The sequence below is a fragment of the Vulpes lagopus genome, chromosome 14, assembly GCF_018345385.1.
Source record: "Vulpes lagopus strain Blue_001 chromosome 14, ASM1834538v1, whole genome shotgun sequence".
NCBI lineage: Eukaryota > Metazoa > Chordata > Mammalia > Carnivora > Canidae > Vulpes > Vulpes lagopus.
In genome coordinates, this window is record NC_054837.1 from 21019894 (window position 1) to 21042157 (window position 22264).

At 41.6% G+C, this 22264-nt stretch overlaps 1 protein-coding gene across 1 annotated transcript in view; it reads right to left on the reverse strand.

Moving 5' to 3' along the window:
- TMEM233 (transmembrane protein 233) overlaps positions 1-8932 on the reverse strand; it is a 36129-nt gene extending 27197 nt beyond the window's left edge. Inside the window, exon 1 of the mRNA XM_041728464.1 lies at positions 8644-8932. Within this exon, the coding sequence (XP_041584398.1) occupies positions 8644-8829 (186 nt within the window). The 5' untranslated portion in view covers positions 8830-8932. The remainder of the gene's footprint in view (positions 1-8643) is intronic.
- Positions 8933-22264: the final 13332 nt, after the last annotated feature.

The following is a 22264-nucleotide window of genomic DNA, read 5'->3' on the forward strand; positions in this document are numbered from 1 at the left end:
TTAAAGTTTGTGAAGAACTGTTCTAGGAAGTGAGTCCTCCTACCTGGTCTCCCCTTGGTGATTATTTGCAGGTTTCCTCCAAAGTCATCATTAAAATTCATACATTATAAGTGAGAAATAATTTGCTTATTAATTAATGGCAAACTGCTCCTCAACCATGGCCCCATTTTGCCAACTCATTAAATAGCTGCTGTTGTTATCTGGGCAGTGTTTGATGACTTTGAGAGACAGGTTCTGGCTGGACTTTTTTTTTAAACTGTAATGGAATTTTTTAAACATGAAAAAATCAACAAAATTATATGATGAATCCACATGTTCCCATAGCCCAGCTTCACTATTAGCAGCCAATCTTGTTTTATCTTTATTTCCCATATAATGACACAGCCATTATATCATTTTATCAGTAAGTTAAAATGGTATTTTTCTTAAAGATTTTATTTATTTATTCGTGAGAGACACAGAGAGAGGTAAAGACAGGCAGAAGGAGAGCAGGCTCCCCGAGGGGAGCCCAATGCAGGACTCAGTCCCAGGACTCCAGGACCCATGACCTGAGCCAAAGGCAGATGCTCAACCACTGAGCCACCTTGGTGCCCCTAAAATAGGATTTAAAATGTATTTTCTGGGGTACCTGGCTGGATCTGTCCGTTAAGCTTCTGAACCTCAATTTCGGCTCAGGTTATGATCCCACGGTCATGAGATCCAGCCCGTTTTGGGCTCTGTCTGTGCTCAGGCACTGAGCATGGAGCCTGCTTAAGATTCTTTCTCCCTCTTCCTTTTCCCCTCACCCCATGCTTGTGCACACTTGCTTTCTCTCTTTCTCTCTCTTAGAAAATAAATAAATAAATAAAATAAAATAAAATGTATATTCTTTCAGAGAGGCAAACCAATAGAGAACAAACTGGAAGTTACCAGGAGGGAGGTTGGAGGGATGGGTGAAATAGGTGATGGGGATTAAGGAGGGCACTTGTGATGAGCCCCAGGTGTTGTATGGAAGTGTTGAATCACTAAATTCTACACCTGTGCCTTAACTAACTGGAATTTAAATAGAAACCTGAAACTTCCTTTTATAGGAACACACAGATTAACATCTTGAGGTAGATGTAGTCCATACCTAGGACTAAAAGGACTCCAACAGCAGTTTATCTTTTAATTTTATTTCATTTATTCATTTGAGAGAAGGAGAGAGAGATCACAAGCAGAGGGAGTGGCAGTAAAGGAAGAGGGAGAAATAGGCTCCCCAGCAAGCAGGGAGCCCGACAAGGGTCTTGATCCCAGGACCCTGGGATCATGACCTAAGCTGAAGGTAAATACCTAACTGATTGAGCCACCCAGGTGCCCCGACAGCAGTTTAAATTCTAGATTCACAAGTAACAGATGTCAGTGGCCACCCTCTGCCACATATTAGCCAACAAAGCTGGGACTGTTTGGATGACACGCATATTTAGAAAAGCTGTGGGTATGTAGAACAGAAATTCCTAACAGTGACACACTTCAGGTAAGGTCTTTATCATCTGGAACCATTTTAATGCTCTTCAGAGCTTCATGTGCAGGAATTCAAAAGAAATCACAAGGGTCCAGAATATTAATACCCCCTTTCTCAGCTGAAAATCATGTGGAAAAAACTAGAGAGGGTTGAGAGAAGTCACATTGAGAGACCCAGTGAGTTACAAATATTTAGAGCTCCAACTTGTGAGCAGTGTTATATCTCCTGGGTCAGCTGCCTGGACTGAGACCTATTATTTCCAAGTTCTGCCTTGGTCACACACACACACACACACACACACACACACACACACGCAAAATCCCAAAAAACCCAAAAAACTCCCCCTCTAAACTTAATTGAAGGCCACTTGAAACATAGCTTTGATGGATGAGCAGTCCCTGGTGGAGCCTGGATCAGATGGAAAGAACAATCAGTTTGGTTTGTCTTTCATCCTGTGGGTATTTACTTTCTTTTTGACCACAGCCTTTGTCTTCTGGAGCAGGTGTGGTCAGGTGCAGGGCAGGGCTATAGCTTACTGTGCCAACCCATGACTGGATAATGGGATTTTAACAATGGCTTTTAGACTACCCATCCATTATCAACTCCATCCTCTGTGGGTTTTTGAGACCCATTGCCTTGTTTTGAGGATTTCTCTTTGTCTCTTTTCTGTTTGGATCTCTTTTTGCTGGATCCTAAGTCTTTCTCTTTCTTGGTTTACTGCTTTGTTTTGGGGGAGCACATCATCCCATAGCTTTCCGAGAAAAGATGTATGGCAGGTAATTGTTTGTTGCATTGTTGTTTGGAGTTTTTGGGGGAGGGATTTTCTTGAATGTCTGAAAATGTCTTTATTCTTTTCTCTTCTTTGGTTGTTTGGATGGGTCTAAATCGAGGTTGGAAATAATTTTCCTTTTGGATTTTGAAGTCATTGTTCCACTGTTTGACTTTCAGCATTACTAAGAATTCCAAAGCCATTATGAATGCATACGTGGCATGTTTTTTTTTTTCTTACAAATTTGTAGGATTGGAGAGAAATTTTACCCTTAAATACCTGAAATTTCACCATGATGTACTTTGGTACCCATATAATTTCATTCATTTTATTGGGTATCAAGGGATGCTTGCAATTTGGAAACTCAGATACTCAGTTCTAGACATTTTATTCCTGTATTATTTATTGATAATTTCCTCTCTTGAATTTTGTCTTTTTTTTAACTTTCTGATTAAATATTGGATTTCTGGGAATGATTATCAAATTTTCTTATATTTTCTTGATGACTTTCATTTTTTTGGGGGGGGGAATTTCCTTCCTCATTTTTATATTGTGATAAAATATATGTAACGTAAAATTAACTATTTTTTAAGGATACAGTTTGGTGACAGTAAGTACATTCACATTGTTGCACAACTATCACCACCATCTATCTCCAGAACTTTCCCATATTCCCAAATTGAGACTTTATACCCATTAAACAACTCCACATTCCCCTCTGTCTCCAGCTGCTAACAAACACTATCTCCTTTTTCTATGGATGTGACTACTCCAGGTACTTCATATAAGTGGAATCTTACAATATTTGTCCTTTTGTGGCTGGCTTCTTTAACTTAGCATAATGTCTTCAAGGGTATGTTGTAGCATGCATCAGAATTTCCTTTCTTTGAAAGGCTGAATAATATTCCATTGTATGTATATGCCATATTTTATTTATCTATTTATGTGTTGATGGATATTTGAGTTGCTTCCACATTTTCCATCTTTTTTATTTTTGTATTACTTCCTTGAGATTCCTTCAACTTTGACTTCTAGCCCTTCTACTGTTTTTTTAATCTACTCTCATATTTTAATTCCCAAGTCCTCTGTTTTGCTTGTCTAATTATTTTTTTCCCCAATTTGTTCTTGTTTTGTGGACACCACATAGTTTCATATTTCCCTCAGGATGTTCATCATCTATCCTTAAATTTTCTTCTGATTTTGCATTATTTATTTCCATACACTTCATTTCTTCTTTAAATCACAGGTCTCTTAATTCAGAAGAATTGCTCCAATGTCTGCTTGTTCATATTCAAAGTGAGACACTGAAAAACTTCTTGGAAGTTTTGCGTATGAGGATGGGGCATGTCAACAGATGGGCAGCCACTTATGATTAGGTGGGGCTTTCATCATTTCTCTGGAGAACTTCTACATGTTTGTAGGTTTTTTTCTTTTGGTGAGAAAATTCTCCAATCTCTTGCTTGGATGCCAGGGTAGAGGTACAAAGTAGGGACAGGGGCTAGAGACTTTCTCATTCAGTGATGCCTTAACTTTACCCTCAGCCGTGCCTAGAGCCATTCTGTTTAATCTAACCAGAGAGCAGATCTTCCATTTTCTGTCAGGTATCTACTGCCTGGGCTGGTGGATGATCTTTATGATTTCTTTTTTTTTTTTAAAGATTTTATTTATTCATTCATGATAGGGAGAGAGAGAGGCAGAGACACAGCCAGAGGGAGAAGCAGGCTCCATGCACTTAGCCTGATGTGGGACTCGATCCGGGGTCTCCAGGATCACACCCTGGGCCAAAGGCAGGCACTAAACCTCTGAGCCACCCAGGGATCCCTCTTTATGATTTCCTAAATGGACTGTCAAAGATTCCTCCACTCTTCAGCCCTACTCTTTGCTTCTACCTTCAAAAGTGATATCTTCAGTTGGTACCTCTAATTTCTAAGCCTTTCTAGAGTTGCTCAGGGTAAATAGATTTTATTCTTGTTGGCTCCTTCTGCAGGATTCAGTTTTCAGTACTATCTACTGTGTAAAGTTGGTCAATGCTCAACTAGCTGCTTTCCATGTTCCAAGATTTTGTCACCTCTCTCATCTCTTTACCTGTTCTCCTAATTTGTCCTTGGGTGTTTGTACTTTTTTAGTTTCACTTACTGTCATTTTCAGTGGTTTCGGAAGAGTAGAGAAAAAGTCTTATTCAATATTACATGCTGAACCAAAAGTCTTTCTTGTTTATTTGTATGCATCCCAATTTAGCATTAATATTTACTTTTAGGCTACAACAATTATTTATTCCAGTGACATATTTTCTCGTCATTGCTTTTGTTCTTAATTGAATTTTCTGGTCTTAATCAAAAGAGACAAACTGCCACTGGAAAAGTCAATCACTTGTATCCCTAAAATATACACATCATCATCATCATCATCATCACCATCACCATCATCACCATCAATACTTACTGAGTTCTAGCTAGTCCTAGGCAATGAGATAAAAACATTTAACTTTTATTATCTAATCTTCATAGCAGCACTTGAGTAGGTACTATCACAACCCCCATTTTACAGGGTTGAAAAACCAAGTCTCAGAAAGACTGAGTCAGTGGCATGAAATTACAAACATAGCAAATGGCAGAAAAGGATTTGAACCTCAGTGGTTGGTGTCTAGACAGGTTCTATAAGTGTGAAGGTGAAGAAATTCTGATGAAAGAAGGCTTATAAATCACCCAATCCAAAGTCATTGGCTATTTCGTATCTGCACTTAGAATGACCAAATTGGTTCAGCTGTGCAAATAATTGTATCATGACCTCATCAAGAATGGGGGCTCAGCATGGACTGACCTTCGGTCTCTTGAGTCAGGTAGCAAATTCCAGCTACACAACCAATAGATGGTGAACCCAACCTAAAATTGCCAATATTCCTGTAATTTGCCTAGAACTTTTCTTCTAAATCTAAGAACACAGAAATCTTGTTGATCTTATTTACCCCTTGTTAGAGGTAAAGGAGTATCTAAATGTCTGGGATAGAGCCTGGCACATAATAGGTGCTCATTAAATATTTGTTGAATGAACGTTCTTTCTCTGGAGTGAAAGGTGTATGGAAATTACAGAGTTCCTTTCAGGTGAAATAAACAGAGATAACCAAGGATGGATGGGAGCATGGGGGAATGAGGCTTGAAAGCCAGCCTAGGCTCTACTTTCTAAGCCATGTGCCCTGGTGTAGGGCTGCATCTGCATGGAGAAGGGGTGCCATTTTCAGATTCCCATGAATATGTGATATGGGCTAGAAGAGGCCCAGTCTGGGGAGAAGTTCTTGAGATATGTATCCCTAAAGTTGAGTACAGGTTAAGTGCACTTTCGATACACAGAGAAGCAAAGATTTCCATGTTTCTGCCACTGGCAATGCTTGGTCCACTGAAGTTCCAATACGACAAGCCATGTACCAATCCTCACTTTACCACAAATTATAGGTAAGTCAGACTTAAAAAAAAAAAAACCAGACCCCACAAGACACCGTAGGCAAAGCACACAGCTAGCAGAGTTGATCCACCTCCTTTTTGCTACACACCATTCCTCTTCTTTATTCTTTGGATTTTGGAGTCTTTATCATGAAATTTGTCAAGCCCAGATCTGCATGGTTTCAATGGGAAAGCACTTTAGAAGCTATGTGATGAGGAGGGTGTGGGAAACTTTAGAATTTGGATTTCACTCATTTGATGTTCTATTGGTTTTCATATGTGACATTTGTTGTTTCCAGGCTCCAAACCTATCCATCTGCTCAACAATTATTACACATACCTAGCACAATACTGGGAGCTGGGCATGCTTTATCCTGTTCCATCCTTATAACAGATTTGCTCCACCTAAAACAATTTTCACATTCCCATTTTCTAGATGAAGAAACCAAGGCTTTAAGAAGATATGAAACTTGCACATAGTCACCTCTCCAAGTCCAGTGTCTGTGTTCTGACGTGAGAGTGGTGTCTTGCTGAAAACTATTGGAAAAGTCTTGAAGGAGGAAATGGGGACGAGAGGGTCAGAAAAAAAGGTTTCCATTCAAAGCATGTACCAGTCTTATCCCCCAGGACACACCAAGTGGCATCATTAGTATCCAACCTGTCACCACCAGCTGGAGTGTTAGCTCATCTCAGATCAATGAAGGAAAAAGCCTTTGCAGGCAGTTTTATAATTGGCACTGGGAAAGGGGTGAACTGGCTGCTGATTCATTAATAAATCAGGATAGAGTGTGGGCACCCATTCCAGCCAGAATGTCTGCTGCTGCCTGGAGAATTTGGCTGCAGCATCCTTCCCGGTTTCGCTGCAGAAAACCCAATACCGGATATCTCTGGTGAGGAAGGAAGAGAGGAAACTGGCTGGCTGGTCCTAAGGAACCTGATACCACAGTTTTCCTGGCTCCAGGATGGGGGGAAATGGCAGCAGGAGTGAAGCAGATATCATGATCCATTGATACCATTCATTCATTCATTCATTCATACATGCGTTCATTTCATGTGTTTGTGGAGCATCTACCACCTGCCAGATTCTCTCCTAGGTGCTGAAGATAACAGCAACAAAGAATACAGACAAATACTCCTACCCTCATAGGGCTTATGCCCTAAAGAGGGGACACAGACGGTAAGCATAATAATAAATGAAACAATGTATCAGATGGAGAGGAGTGCTCTGGACAGAAAACAGCAAGGAAAGGGGGCATAGAGCTTGTGGGGATTTTGATTTTGAAGAGTGATCACAGAAGGCCTCAGGAAGTGACATTTGAGTAAAGATCTAATAATAACATCATGCTGAACACTGTTTCAAGCATTTTACAAACATCTCATTAATACAACAACCTCAAGAAATTATGGCTAGGATTATTTCCATTTTACAGACAAAAAGGCTGAAGTTCAGAGCTATGCAGTGATTTCCAGAGATCATACAGCTGATCTCTGGTCCGAACTAGGGTTTGAACCCAAGCACTGGGAACGTAAGCAGCGGCACGCTTGAATGTTGGTGCCGAGAGCAAACAGGGTTGCATGTGCAATTGAGGTCTTTGTGTGTACCCAGGAAGCGAATATGATGCCATCTGTGGGCCAGTGTGGGCGGACTTGAATGGGGCAAGGGGGCGGAGACACTGGATCTTCCCTGACCTGAATCAGGCTTTCTCTGGCTGTGACTGGGGAGTTTGGTCACCTAGCTGCCCGGGGTGGGCCCGCGGGGAGGGAGATCACTGCAAGGGTTGTCCCGGGACAGTGCGGGTCGGAACCTCACCCGGCCGCCCCCCGCCCCCCGCCCCCACGGGCCAGCTGCTCCAGTCAATAAGGTGAAGGCCTGCGAGCGCTTGCCGCCCTCCTGGTGGGGTTCGCCCGGGAGTTCCTACCGGGACAGAAGGGGGCCGCAGAGCCAAGCTCCGGGAGGGGAGACCGGAACATCGGCAACCTCTACTCCAGAGAGGCCACGGTTCTGGAGGCGGACGCGCAAAGGGCGCGCGGTGTCCCCAGTGCACCACCGAGAGCGCCCTGGGCGCGGGACGGAGCGGCGGAGCTGAGCCTTGGGGAGCCCTTGGGGATCGCCGAGAGCGGCGGAGATAGGGTCCGCGCGCAGCAAATCAGGGAAGAACTACGACATGCTGGGGCAGAAAAGAGTAAAAGAGAGGCAAGGGCACTCATTGCTGGTGAGAGGGGCACAGGGGACGCCCAAGAAAGCCCTGGAGAGCGAGCCAGCGCACTGGAAAGAGGGGGCCAAAGGGGTGCTGGAGCGTGCCGTGGCGAGCGAGCTGGCGTAGAAAGAAGCTGTTGCCCTGGAGAGGGGATGCTTAAGAAACCATAGGACCAGAGTCAAGGAGAGGGTTTCGGGAGTCGCTTGGGGACCCCCAGAAAGTGGCCGGGGCGGCGCCCAGGCTCAGCACAGACTGTATGGTAAAAGTGCCACGCGCCGGAGAGGGGACGCCCCGCGCGCAGCAGGAAAGGGGCCGTAGAACTCAGAGAATGGGGCGTGCTTTTGCCTCCAAAGGCGGCGCACTTTGAGGTTCTAGAAAAACAGGTGGAGAAGAACCGGACCAGTGCCCACAAATGTCAGAGGAGGCAGGCGGGGAAAGAAGCTGGGGAGTCCACGGAAGAACTGCTCGTGTTGAACATTGCGCACCTTGGGTGCTGGAAGGAGGTGGAAAGCCGGCCGGGGGGAGGCTGGATCAGGGCTCTGAGCGCCGCAGGCAGCGCGGAGGCGGCGCTGGTGGTTAGCCGCAGAGTTCTCAGAGCTCGAGAAAAGTGAGGAGGCGGCGAAAGCACCGAGAACCCGGGGTGCGCGGGGCAGTGCGTAAGGGAGCAGCGGAAAGCGCGCTGGGTGCCCATGCCCAGCGCCGGCAACGCCTCCCAGGTCTTCCCTCCCTGGCTACTCTAGGCCCTAATTCACTCACCATGATGGAGAAGACAAAAGCCACGATGTTGATGGGGTACGCGGGGCAAAAACACGAGACGATGGCGAGCCACAAGTAGTTCTTGGGCATGGGCACGTCTTCCTCGGTCTTGTCATCCTCGGTGTTGGCCTCCGGACTGCTGTCCAAAGCCCTCTTGAAGTCCGAGCTGGGCTCGTACTGAGACATGGGCGAGGCCGGCGGCGCAGGCAGGCGGAGGAGCGCACGGTCGGCGCGGGCCGGAGCTCTGGCAGCCCGCTCGCCGCGAGGCGCTGAAAAGCCGGCGGCGCGGGGCTCAAGGGAGACGTGACCTCACTTCTCCTGCGTCCTCCGCTTGCACCCGCCCGGGCCGAGGGACCTGGGCCAAGAGCCTCCGCACAGGAGGGAGGGAGGGAACAAGGGAATGAGGGGAGGCGGCGGGGAGGAGAGGGTGCCAGCCGGCCCCAGAAACAAGGGAAAGGCGCTCTTTGAAGGACACACCCAGAGACCATCAGACGGGCGCACGCACAGACCCACTCTAAGTCCGAAATAAAAGGAGGCCCGGGGCTGGGGAGAGCGAAAGCCCTTTAAGTTGCAAACGGGCTAGCCTGCGGTCCGGACACGACCAGCTCATCTTTTCAAGCCGCTGAGTTTGAAAACGTTAAGTGTAAGAAGGCAACCCAACTCTATGCAGGTGGCTACAGACTTACTACTTCCTTTCGCCTAACAATTTGCTTTTCCTGGTCCAATCCCTAATTGTAAGCAGACTTTGGACACTGAGGCCCAATAATTTCTCTTCCCCAACAGGTGGGCAGGGAACAAGGCGCTAAGCTTTGGGCCCCACCCTTCAGGCACTGCGCAGGGGTCCGCTGGAGACTGGACCTGAGTATAGACAGCCAGTGGGGACAGCCCAGTAAGGGCCAGTCTGGATGCTATCCCATCCCCTTTTCCCCAAGTGTGCAAACAAGAAACCCTCTCTTTTCCACTTTTCCAACTGCAGGGGCCCTGGAGGGAGAAGCAGGTAGATCTGGCTGGTTTAGACAACCCAAGTGGATATTTGAGATGGGGAAGAAGAGAGAGGGGTCTACTCTGGCAACTAGGATGAGGATAGCAATTGCATCACTAAGCAATTAAAGGGAGAGGTACGGACAAGAACTGAGACTCCAAATTCAGACAGAGATGGGAAATTGTAACATTTGAGTTGAATGATCTCAGGAAAGTTCTTTTACCTCACTGAACTCCAGTTCCTTCATCTGAAAAAAGTGGATAACAGGAGTCCCATTAGGGACGTTGTGAACACTATAAAATTGCAAGTCAAACCAGGTGAATCTAAGTGTGCTATACATGTTAGTTTTTATTAGGAAGCTATTTCCCCAAAAAGAGTCATTATGCAGTACCTCAGACCCAATATCCCTTTGTGCAAATATGTCACCAAAAATCCAGATATTCTAAGCAGGCAGGGCAACAGAGAAATACAAGCAATTTTATTATGCATAGTTTCAAGAATAGTTGCTCACGTCATAATGCAGCAAAAGTATTAATCATCTGCTTGACTTTCTCAGAATATGAACTCATTATCTGGGATGCTCTCACTTCTCATGGAGCCATACTGATTCTGTTATCTGTCTCCCTCATTGGACTGCAGACTCTGAGAAAGAGGACCATTCCTGCTCATCTTTGTATCAGCACCTGGCACAGTGCCAGGTACAAAGTCTTTGGTTAGTATCTAAATACATAAAGATGAAATAGTGCCTTCTCTCCCATTTTGGTTGGTTAACCAAGTGAGAATAAACCAAAGAACTAGAGCTACTGAATTCTCAACCAAGCCATTCCTTTGGCTGTTCCCTCTACCTGGGATGCTGTTCCCCTGGACTACCACATGGCTGTTCCTTCTTATTTCTCAGCTATCAACTCAAAATTACTTCCTCAGAGAGATATCTTCTCTTTAGATTTATTTAATGTAGTCCCCATGGTAATTGTTACTCTATATCTCACCAGCTTTTTAAAATTTTTTAAATTAAATTTGTTTATTTATTTATGATAGTCACACACACACACACACAGAGAGAGAGAGAGAGAGAGAGGCAGAGACACAGGCAGAGGGAGAAGCAGGCTCCATGCACCAGGAGCCTGACGTGGGATTTGATCCTGGGTCTCCAGGATCGCGCGCTGGGCCAAAGGCAGGCGCCAAACTGCTGCGCCACCCAGGGATTCCCCACTCACCAGCTTTTTAAAATGACATGTGTCATTATTGTGATTTTTGTTTATGTGTTCACCATCAGTTCTTTCTCTACACCTAGAGCTTTGTAACCTGTTCAGAGCTGTATCTCTAGCACTTAGAATTTTCCTGGCACATAGTAGGAACACAAAAAATATTTCTTGGATGAATGAATCAGAATTACCTGCTAGTAGCACAAAAATGATTTCCAGATCTTAACCAAGACCTACTTGAATTAGAATTTCCCAGGGTGATATCCCAGAAATCTGTATTTTTAATGCCTGAGACATCTGTATTTTTAGAACATTCTCCAATGATTTTGATACAACTGGACATTTTTTTTTTGAATCTCATCATTGTCTCTAGTTCTTAGGACTAAGTCCTGGACCTTTAGTTTGGAGATCCTCTCTGGTCCTTCAAACTCAGCATGCCAAAAGTAAAACATCTTCCTCCAAGAACCTGTTTCTCAAGTCTTGGTCCTTAGCTAATCCTGTCCACTCCTCCAACCTTCTAACCTACCAATTCTCTCTTCTCACTATGCTTCAGTTACAAAGGTGTTTTTCCCTTCTGTTCTCAAACACACCTAGCCTTTTCCCACCTCAGATTCTTGCACCTGCTCTTCCTTTTTCCTGGAATGCTTCCCTCTTCTCCACCTGGTGGGTCTTTCTCATCTTTCTGTTACTTCTTGAGAGAGTCCTTCCCTGACCATCGTAAGTATGGTCCTCTTATTCTCCATCCCATTACCCTGTTTATTTTCTCCATCACAAGTATCACAACCAGAAACTCTGGTTTGTTTATCTGTTGTCTGTCTTCCCCACTAGAAGGCAAACTCATAAGAGCAGAGATCCCCTGCCCCCATCTGGTTCACTGCAGTGTCTTCTGCACTTAGAACGGTTCCTGGTCTAGTAGGTGCTCTGTAGTTATTCATTGGATAAATAAACTGTGCATTTAGTTATCAAGTTGGGAACTCTTTTCTTCAGCCTCTACATCAAGGATTCATCAAACCTTACTGCTTCCATGGCAAACATGATCTCTTTTTTCCCTTCTCCAAGGCTAGTGTTATGATTGTAGCTCTTATTAATAGTGCAAGGCTCAGTGGGTACTGTCTGAGCCATATTTGTGGTTTGGGGCTGGTGAATTTAGTTGGTGTGGCTAAGCCCAAGGTTTGGGTTCCAAATGAAATTTTGCTGACTCAAGGTCATGAACTGTACTGTTCATGCCAACCCACTTGTGCTATCCAGGGAAATGCAAAAGAAGGGGTTGTTGACTCAGCATGGCCCATCTCCTCTGCCAGGAAAACAACTATTCAACCCCGGTCCAACACTCCAGAATCACCAAACATTTCCTGAGTACCTACTGTCTGCATTCCCTAGGTGCATCATCTCATTTAGTTCCTATAGCACATTGGGGTGCCTGGGTGGCTCAGTTGGTTAAGCATCTGCCTTCGGCTCAGTTCATGATCCTGGGGTCCTGGGATGGAGCCCCATGTCAGGCTTCCTGCTCAATGGGCAGTCTGCTTCTCCCTCTCTTTCTGCTCCTCCCCCTGCTCATGTTCTCTCTGGCTCATTTTCTCTCTCAAATTAATAAATAAAATCTCTAAAAAAAATAATTCCTACAGCACCATTTGTGAGATATATAGATAGGTTTCCCTTTTGCAAATGAGGGAACCTATGACCAGATAGGTAAAGAGACTTGTGTAAGGTCTTAGAGCTAAGTAGAGGTGCCAGGATTTGAACCAGGTCTAAGATACTTGTTGAGCTAGTGGGTCCAGGCCAGAGAATTAAATGGACATCTCAGAAGTTTGCTGGAGTTATTATATTCTGTTCAAAGATGGATTAATAGCTTGACTTGTCTAAAACATAGCAGTTGAAATTGCAATCACTTGAAATATTTACAGTTAAATTGAAAAGAAAGTGCCCACACCAGAAAGTGTAATGTATATGGTGCTAATTCTTGAGGGATGCATTAGACCACTCAGAGGTTAGCAGCTCTAATTTCCTAAGCGTCACTAATTTTCTCTTGAGAGGTCAGTATATTGCTCTTGAATGAAGTCTGCTGGCTGATTGCTTAATAGTGTGGCAATATCTTCCCTCTTTTAAAATGAGAAGGAATAGCCCAACTAGAAGAGGGCAAAGATTTACTGGGGCTTTCTGGATCCTGAGGTAGCAATCTACATTTTTTGGCATTTGAAAAAAGTTTATTTCCAAGTGTAAAAATAATGTATGTTCATTCTGGAAAAGTTGGAAAATGAAGAAAAGCATAAATAGGAAGAGGGCTCACCTGTATCCCACCATCCAGTGGTAACCACCACAAAAATAAGAGAACATTTCCTTCTTGTTCCCTTTCTACATGTGTATATTTTTCTTCAATAACCTGGGATTATATAGTTTTGTTTTGTGTTTTTCGCACTCACTGTTATATTATCATTAACATTCCTTGCAGATATTTTTATGGTCTGCCTAATTTCCCATTGATTCAATGGATTGTTATTTATGTAACCATTTCTCAATTATTAGGTATTTAGGTTATTTTTGGTGGGTATTCATTGTTAAACAAAATATGAAAAATACTGTGATTTTGTGCCCAATTATCAACATTTGTGATCATTCCTTTGTGACTCATGACCTTACAGGGGAGATGTCTGTCTTTGAAAGGGCAGAAAAAAACTCAGATTGGCTGGTTGAGAAATTGTATCATAAGATATGTACCAAATGTAAAATTAAAATGTAGACCAAGGGAACAATCACATATTCAATGGACTACAGAAATGAAGTGATTCAAACAAGATGAAATGAGATGGATTCAAAGAATAGCTTCTCAATGCCAAATGGATCCCCAGATCTATGATATTTAATGGGGTGATTTTGAATTTACACTTTTTGATCTTAGCTATGCCTAGGATTCCAACATAGAAGGAGGGAGGGAGGAAAGGAGAGAGGGAGAGATGGAGGGAGACAGAAGAGAGAAAGGAGACAGAGAGAAGAAAGGGAGGGGGGGAGAGAAAGAGGGAGAGAGAGAGAGGAGAGAGAGGAGGGAAAGAGAGAAAGGAGAGGGACGGTGATGAGAGAGTGAGAGAGAGATATTCTGCTGAACTGTGAAAATACAAGAGTAAGGGTTCCAGATCTTTAGGAATGGTAAAAAGTTGAATGCATCTGCTGCCAAATTTTGCATTAGTCTCAAGTACCAGCCTTTGGCAGTCATAAAGTAACTTATGGTCTCAGGGGTTTGCTACAGAAGAACAGTGTCTTTTTGGCTAATATTATTAGAAAACCATTTACCTTTCCAGTTTCCAACAGTTCTGATCTTCTCACAAGGATTACAAGTGGTGGGCGGGGAGAGTGGAACGAGACTGGAGAGAGGGAGTATGAAGGGGAAACAGATTCTGTACTGTTAATTTTTTTAAACCATGCCTTTTAATGAAACCATTTCCAGATAGCGGGGCACAAAACACAAACTCTCTCAAACTTAAAATGCAACCCTTTTCCAATTCATCAGTCCTCCATTGTACCAGAGAACAATATCCATCCTATCATTTTTTTCTTGCCGATTGAATGGTGTGTGTATATACACACCATTATTGTATATACAAAATAATTGATAATATATAGTAATGATAATGCTGTGTTTTGGACTCTATCATACAATCCTAGATGAACCAAATAAGCAAATGTTATAACAGTGATGTTAGAAATCAGAAAGAAGTCACCCCTACCTCAGTATCCTAGCCGTTGATGTTTCCCATGTAACCTTCCAGTCCTTGTGTATATCCAGGTATTTTTCCAAACTTGCAGTGAAAGTGTATGCACCATTTTGTATCTTGATTTTTTTTTAACTTAATGCCCTATGCTAAACCCTTCCCACATTGTGATCCTCTGCTGAATCATCTTTGATGACTTTAATAATTTTATGATAATTTAGTTGTTTTTTCCTCTTATTAGGTAATTTTGGAGCTCTGTCATCTTTTGTATTAAGAATAAGGAAGAAGGGAAATTTTTTAGAGATGCTCCAAACTCTTCCTTCCTTCATTCCTTCCTCCTCTCACTGCTCTACCCTGGAAAGTAGAGTGAAATAGAGATTCAAAACAGCCTACTGTGCCAGAGGTGGGGGAGAGGTCTCCTGAAACAGAATAATTTCCAAAGGATGTGGGAGCAAACCACTTAGGGTCTGAAAGGTTGAACACTGATGTGTGGAATTGCAACCTGGAGTCATGGGTGGTGGAGGTACTGGGGTGATAGGTGAGAAGGGTCTGGAGAGGGAGTTAGAAAGACTGAAACAGAATAGATAAGAATTGCACTTACATTTGGACTGGAGAGGAGAGCTGGATTTCCTATGTTTTGGAGGGTATCATTTAGTGCACCTGAGTTAAAAAGACCAGATGTTTTGGCCTTGTCAACCTGTGTCACACTGTATTAGTTAAGTCTTCCTGTTCTTTCAGAAATATTTATTTGAGAAGCTACCAGGTGTCAGCCACTATTTTGGGTGCTAGAAATAGAGTAGCAAGCAAGAAAGCCATGATCTCTACTCATATGGACAAATAAGTTGCTTATGATCTGTGGTGAAGGACAAAAACAGAGTAATGTGACAGTGACTTGGGGGAGTGGGGTACTTAGATGGGGTGGCTGGAGAAAGTATGCCAGATAAATCCTATTGAGCCTTAAATCTACTCTCCACCTTTCTCCACCTCATCTTCTGACCCAACAGACTATCTTGAATGTTTTACATCCAGGCTTAACACACTGTGGCCCACTGCCTGCTTTTTATAAATACAGTTTTATTGGAACACAGCCACACTCATCCATTTATGTATTGCCTATGGCTTTTCTCATGCTATCATGTCAGAGTTGAGTCATTGTGACAGAGATTGTATGGCCCAGAAAGCTGAAAATATTTACCATCTGGTCCTTTACAGAAAATATTTGCCAAGCCTTTTTCTGTTTCAATAGGCTTCTTTGCCTTCTGGTTTCAGATGGGTTTAACCAACAGGGAATCCTTTCAGGAGATCAGAAGGAGGGAAGAGAGTGGTGTCATTATATTCCCCCCTGGGTTTCCTCTTTGTTGAGGTGCCTTGAGCTGATGAATCACTGGGTTGAAGTTCATAGCTCCTCCAGGGCAGCCTCTCCAAGGAAATCTCATTTTGAGCTCCAGAGAGCCCCTTACCCTCTTTCCTTTAGGCCTAGGAATGACAGTGGCCCCTCTGTGGCTCTTGGGGTCCTGTGTTATCCCTTGTAACTCCCTACACCTTGGTAACTAGTCGTAAATTCTAGTGGGAATGTGCCAGTAGAGTCCTGCTAGGTCCATGACTGATTTAGAAGGTCTCCTTGGGAAGGTAACATTTGAGTGGAGATCTGATGGCTAAAGAGAAGCCAGACATTGGAAGAACTGAGAAAAAAACCTTCCAGGCAATGGGGATGGTGTGTGGAAAGGCTCTGATGTGGAAAATAATTCAGGATGCTTAAGAAAAATAGAAAGAAGGTCTATGAGGGTGGGGGATAAGGTTAGGAGAGGTGAGCAGGCCAGATGTGCAGGACCTTTTCACCTCTGGTAAGGAGTCTGGGTTTTATTCTAAGAGCAATGGGAAACCACTGAAGCATTTTAAACCAGATTTTTGTGAGCCAATTAATGTTCTTTTATGCTAATTAGTTGTGTTAGTGTGTTACCAGATGCAGAGAGTGACTAAAATTGACTTTGGGAAATTTACTGAAAGGAAGATTTATTTCAGGAGCTCCAAGAAGAGTTAGGTAACTTGGCCATGGGGCAGGCAAGACTTAGGGGGTAGGTCTGGGGACCTTACCATAGGAGTTAGTATCTTCTCATCTGGCTCCCAATCCATCTATGTCTATGGATCATATTCCAAACTCTTGCGAGAGAGAATCTGGCTTAACTCAGGCTTTGGGATGTCCCTTGGGCTCCAGGTAATTGATGGCAGCTGTGGTGAAGCGAGGAAGCATCAATTCTTTGATTCATTCACAAATACGATGCCAGATGTATGCTTTGTGCTGTCCTAGGTGCCAGGGGTGCATATAATATAATGAGCTTAGCAGACCTGTCCATGGAAACTTTATTTCAAGGGAAGAGAGCCCCTCCTTATAGGAAAAAAAAAGTTATTTCAAAATGTTCCTTGTGAAAAAATAAAAATAAAAAATAAAATAAAATGTTCCTTGTGGATGGGACCTTAATCTGGTCACAGTTCTATGACCAGAGAATGAACAGAGCCTGGCACAAAAGAGGTGTTTAATAAATATTAGTGGATATACAAGTAGATAATAGCAAGGAACTTACTTAGATAGGAGAGTTGACATTTAAGTTAAAATGAGTAGCATGAGAAGGAGAAGCCATGTGAGGAGCAGAGTATAAGCCCACTAAGTAGAAGGAATAGCATGAACAGAGGCTCTGAAAGGAGAAAATACACATATGCACATATATGCACACACACACACACACACACACATCTTATAGAAAGGGGGCATTGATGTGAACTGGACAATACCCTGTCCAAAGGAATGTAATTCAACAAACATGTTGAATGGCTGTGACAATCTCTACTTCAGAGCTTCAAGTGGACTAACTGTAAAGTACTTTTTGAGTTGCCTTGTGAATTGTGAAATTACCAAATCTCAGCAATCCTGAAAATGGGACCATTCATAACTGACTTTAAGTGCTTCAAAGTTTGAAAAAGGAAGAACCTTTTTTTTTCCTTCCCACATTCATTCTTGTGGTTTCTGAAATACTTTGAAAAAAAAGCACCCAAACTTGGGGTCACATGAATTCTAGGAAACTTTTGGGGCTGGATCTTTGCTACCTTGTAACTTCAGTGGAGAGCATGCTTTTTCATTGTTTCTGACTGCTTTTGTTTTCTGGTTCTCTGAAGCCTCTCTTCTCTTCCCTCCTGTCTTTTTACCTCTGATCTCCTGTATCATATTCCACTGGTTGGAATGATGATGGACACTTTCCTTAAAGCACCAACTTTCCTCCCAAAAGTTGTGTAATTGTCATCTGCTCTTCTTAAGAGCAAGACCCAAATCCCTTTACCTCCTAACTGCCTTTTGTCATTATTTGTACATCTTCAAGGTTTACAACATTTACCTTTTGTTCTGTCACATAGAAAAATTAATTCTTTTGGGCTTTGTCCAAAGGTTGTAATTGAAACCATTAACTGACAGTTTCAGTTACATAAATATGATTTACTGAAGAATGAATTTGTGTATTTGGACTTACTGGACTTAGGTGTCATTACAGTTGTGTCCTGTAAGAGAGGTATAATTAATAAAACTTGAGAGGAGGGATAGTGGAAAGGGAAAAGGATACAACATATTATAACCATATTGCTATTGTCATTTTTATTATTTGCCATCCGATTCCATCAAGTTCAACTAGATTCTATGTCAAAATATTAGATGATTTATCTATTTGTTTTTGGAGCTGCCTTCCTGTTCTACTTCGGATCATTGGTTTTCATGCCTACTACACAGCTAAACATTTGTTTTTATTGTACTCCTGCCTCAATTGTTATACTTTTATAAAAAGTCTTGATATTTGATAGGGAATATCCAACTATCTTGCTTCCCTTCTTCAAAATTCTCTTGGTTCTTCTTGGCCCTTTGTTCTTCCTTGTGAAATGTGTTTTTTGATCTCAAGTGCAGAGAGCTAAGTTAATCATACTCCTTAGTTCATTTAATGTGTTATTGTCAGCCCATTCAACGTTCTGCCCTCATTTTGTTTTATTTTTTGATGACTTCATTTTTGTATTCTTTTTCTACATCCTTATATTCATATTCCATATCTTTCCCGCCTGCCCCTGCCAAGGCACCTACTCAGATGTGTTTGATATATGTGCCCAGATACCTGTATAACATTGTAAAACGATATATATATATTCAAGTGATGCAAACAATATCATACAACAGATATAATTGATCTTAATTCTTAAAGGCAATATCATGATTTTTAGATGTATTATGAGCTATGTGTACATCTAGTTGATTCCTTTGAACTGTTGCATAGTATTTCAAAGTGCACATCTGATACAAGTTTCTGTTACATTTCTGCCAGTGATGGACATCTAATGATCTTTAGCTCCCTGCTATACAGACAGTTTTGCAATACACATCCTCATACATGTCCCTGTGTGGTTTTCTGTGTGAGTTTCTATGAAGTACATACATTCAGGAGAGGGATATGCCAGGTCCTAGGGCATACATTAATTTATTTTCACAAAATACTGCCGGGTTGTTTTCTAGAATGATAGAACCCATCAGGAATGTGTGGAGATTCTAGTTATTACCTTACTTTCCAGTTTTGCGCAGTCTGACAGGAGTAAAGTGGTATCTTACCATTTTAATTTGTGTTTCTTTGATTACTAGTGAAATTGGACATGTTATTTACTTGTCAGCCATTTGGGTTTCTCATCTGCAAATTGTCAACATCATTTTCTGAATTTTTTCTATTGGAGTTTACATATTTTCTTGTTGAGTCTCTTTTATTTTCTAGATGTTAATCCCTCATCAGTTTTATGTTTTATAAGCAACTTTTCTCAGGCTACCATCTATGTGATTTGTTTTTTTAAACAGGAATCCTTAATTTTGATGTATTCAGAACTACCAGTTTTCCACTTATCATATACGATTTTGGATTTTATTTAATAAGTCCCTCTCCATTTAGAGATCACAAATTCTCTGACAATTTCTTATGTTAGATTTTTTTGGTTTCGCGTTTGACATTTAGGTCCTCAAGGAATTTGATGTTCACCTTTGTAAAGGTCTGAGTTAGGGATCTGGCTTCATTTTTGTCCAAATAATGAGCTAGTTTCACCAAATCATTTATGATTATGCATTTTTCTGGAAGCCAGTTCCTATACCAGTATTTCATGGTTTTTATTGGTATGACTGCATAAGATGTGATAAAATTTGGTAGGGTGAAACTTCCTCATTGTTTTTATTTGTAAAATTGGCTTAGCCAATTCACATTCACTTTTAAGTAACTTTCCCGAAACACACACATAATATATTTCATGGATAGGGACACAATTTGTAACATTTTAAAGTATTTCCAAATTTATATATATTTATTTAGGACTTCTTGTAGGTATTTCAGTGTTTTATAATTTTCTTCATAAAGATCTTCTATTCCTAGGTATATTGTAATTTTTGTTGCTATTTGAATAAGATATATAGCTTCCTATTACATTTTCTAACTGGTAGTTCTTGAAATATATAAATTGTATTTGTATGTTGTTATATGCAATGAACTTGAGCTTTCCTATTGGTTCTAATAGTTTACCTATAAATTATCTTATATTTTCTCTTCAGCCAATCATATTGGTTATAGACCTTTCTTCTTTTTTTTAAAGATTTGATTTATTTATTCATGAGAGACACAAAGAGAGAGACAGAGGCAGAGACACAGGCAGAGGGAGAAGCAGGCTCCATGCAGGGAGCCTGACATGGGACTCGATCCCAGGACTGCAGGATCACGCCCTGGGCCGAAGGTGGCACTAAACCACTGGGCCACCGGGGCTACCCAACCTTTCTTCTTTTATTCTTAAACATTATTTATTTTTCTTGTCTTGTTGGAGTGGCTAACATCTCAATTATAATTTTGGCAATAACTAGCAGGTATTATATTTTTATTCCTTACATTAATGGGAATGCTACTAAAGGTTTTACCAATAAACCTGTTTGTGGCAGATATTTATTTATTTATTTATTTATTTATTTATTTATTTATTTATTTAAAAGATTTATTTATTTATTCATTCAGAGAGAGAGACAGGCAGAGAAACAGGCAGAGGGAGAAGCAGGCTCCGTGCAGGGAGCCCAACGTGGACCCGATCCTTAGTCCCCAGGATCACACCCTGGGCTGCAGGTGGCGCCAAACCACTGCGCCACCGGGGCTGCCCTGTGGTGGATTTTTAAAGAAAAGGTTAATCAATTCTCTTTTTTATGAAAGTTATGTTTTATTAGAACTCTGAAGTTTACTTATATATGCATATCATTCAGGTTTGGATGGAATAGAATTCAATAAAACTAGGTAATTCAAAGTGATGTCTTATAATCAGTTGTTCTAAGGTTTCTTTAATAGATATCTTTTATTTGTTTAAGAAAGTTTTCATTAGTGTTTTAATTTTTAAGTCATTAATAGATGTTGGACTTTATTGAATGCCTTTCTTGTATGTATCAAAATGATAATTCTATTTTTAAAAATAATTTTCTCATTTCCATTTTCTGTTCTTGTGTCTGGTATCTTTTATTCTACGAACTTTGAATGTCCTGGGTTATACTTTTATGTCTTTTAGCTTTCATAACATATTCTGCATCTCTTTTTTTCTCTTTATATTCTGGAAGATTTTCTCAGATTTTTTTCCAGGATGTCCACTAAATCAAAAATTTTAAGCAATAAAGTTTTAATTTCTGAGAGTGCCTTCCTATTTACGGAAAACTTCAGTATAATTAGCGCCTACAATTATCATTATTAACAATATTATTTAAAAATGAATATCTTCTTGAATCTCTATGAAGATACTAATTATAATTTTAGAGATTTTAAAAATACTTTTCCTCTTTTGACTATAAGTCAGTTGTGCTGTTTGTTCATCTCAGTTCTCAAATGTCTGGGGACCTATGGTTATCCATTTATATTTATAATGAAATTGGTTGACTAATGCTAAAAGCTATTGTGGATTTCTTTCACCTTGTGTGAGACTGTTTCCAGCAGGACTTCTCCCCTGAATGAAAGGCCATTATCTTGTATAACCCTCATAGTATAACTGTGTTAGTTTTCCATTGTTGCATAAAAAATTATCTCCAAATTTAGCAATTTAGAACAATAAGTATTATCCCACAAGTATGTATTGTCTCATGGTTTCTGTCGATCAGGAATCTGGGTGTAGTTTCAATAGCTCCCTCTGACTTAGAGTATCTCCTAAGCTGGGGCCACAGTCATCTCAAGGCTTGACATGGGGGAGATTCACTTTCAAGGCCATTCACAGTGCTTCTGGTTGGCCTCATATCCTTGCTGGCTCTTGACATCGCAGCTTGTTTCTCTAGGAAAGAAGAGAGAGTGGGAGGAAGGGGAGGAGAGAGATGGGAAGAGAGAGAGAGGGTGAGATGAGAAGACAGCCTTTTTGCAACTCAGTCTCAGAAGTGACATCCCATCTTGGGGCGCTTGGGTGGCTCAGTCAGTTAAGCATCTGCCTTGGGCTCAGGTCATGACCTGGGGTCCTGGGATGGAGCCTCGCACTGGACTCTCTGCTCAGTGGGGAGTCTGCTTCTTCCTCTCATTCTCCCTCTGTGCTCTCTCTCTCAAATAAATAAATAAATAAATAAACTCTTAAAAAAAAAACAAAAGAAGTGACATCCCATTATTATTACTCTTTGCTACTGGTTATAAGCACTAGATCCAGCACACCCTCAAGGGGATTCTGCAAGGATG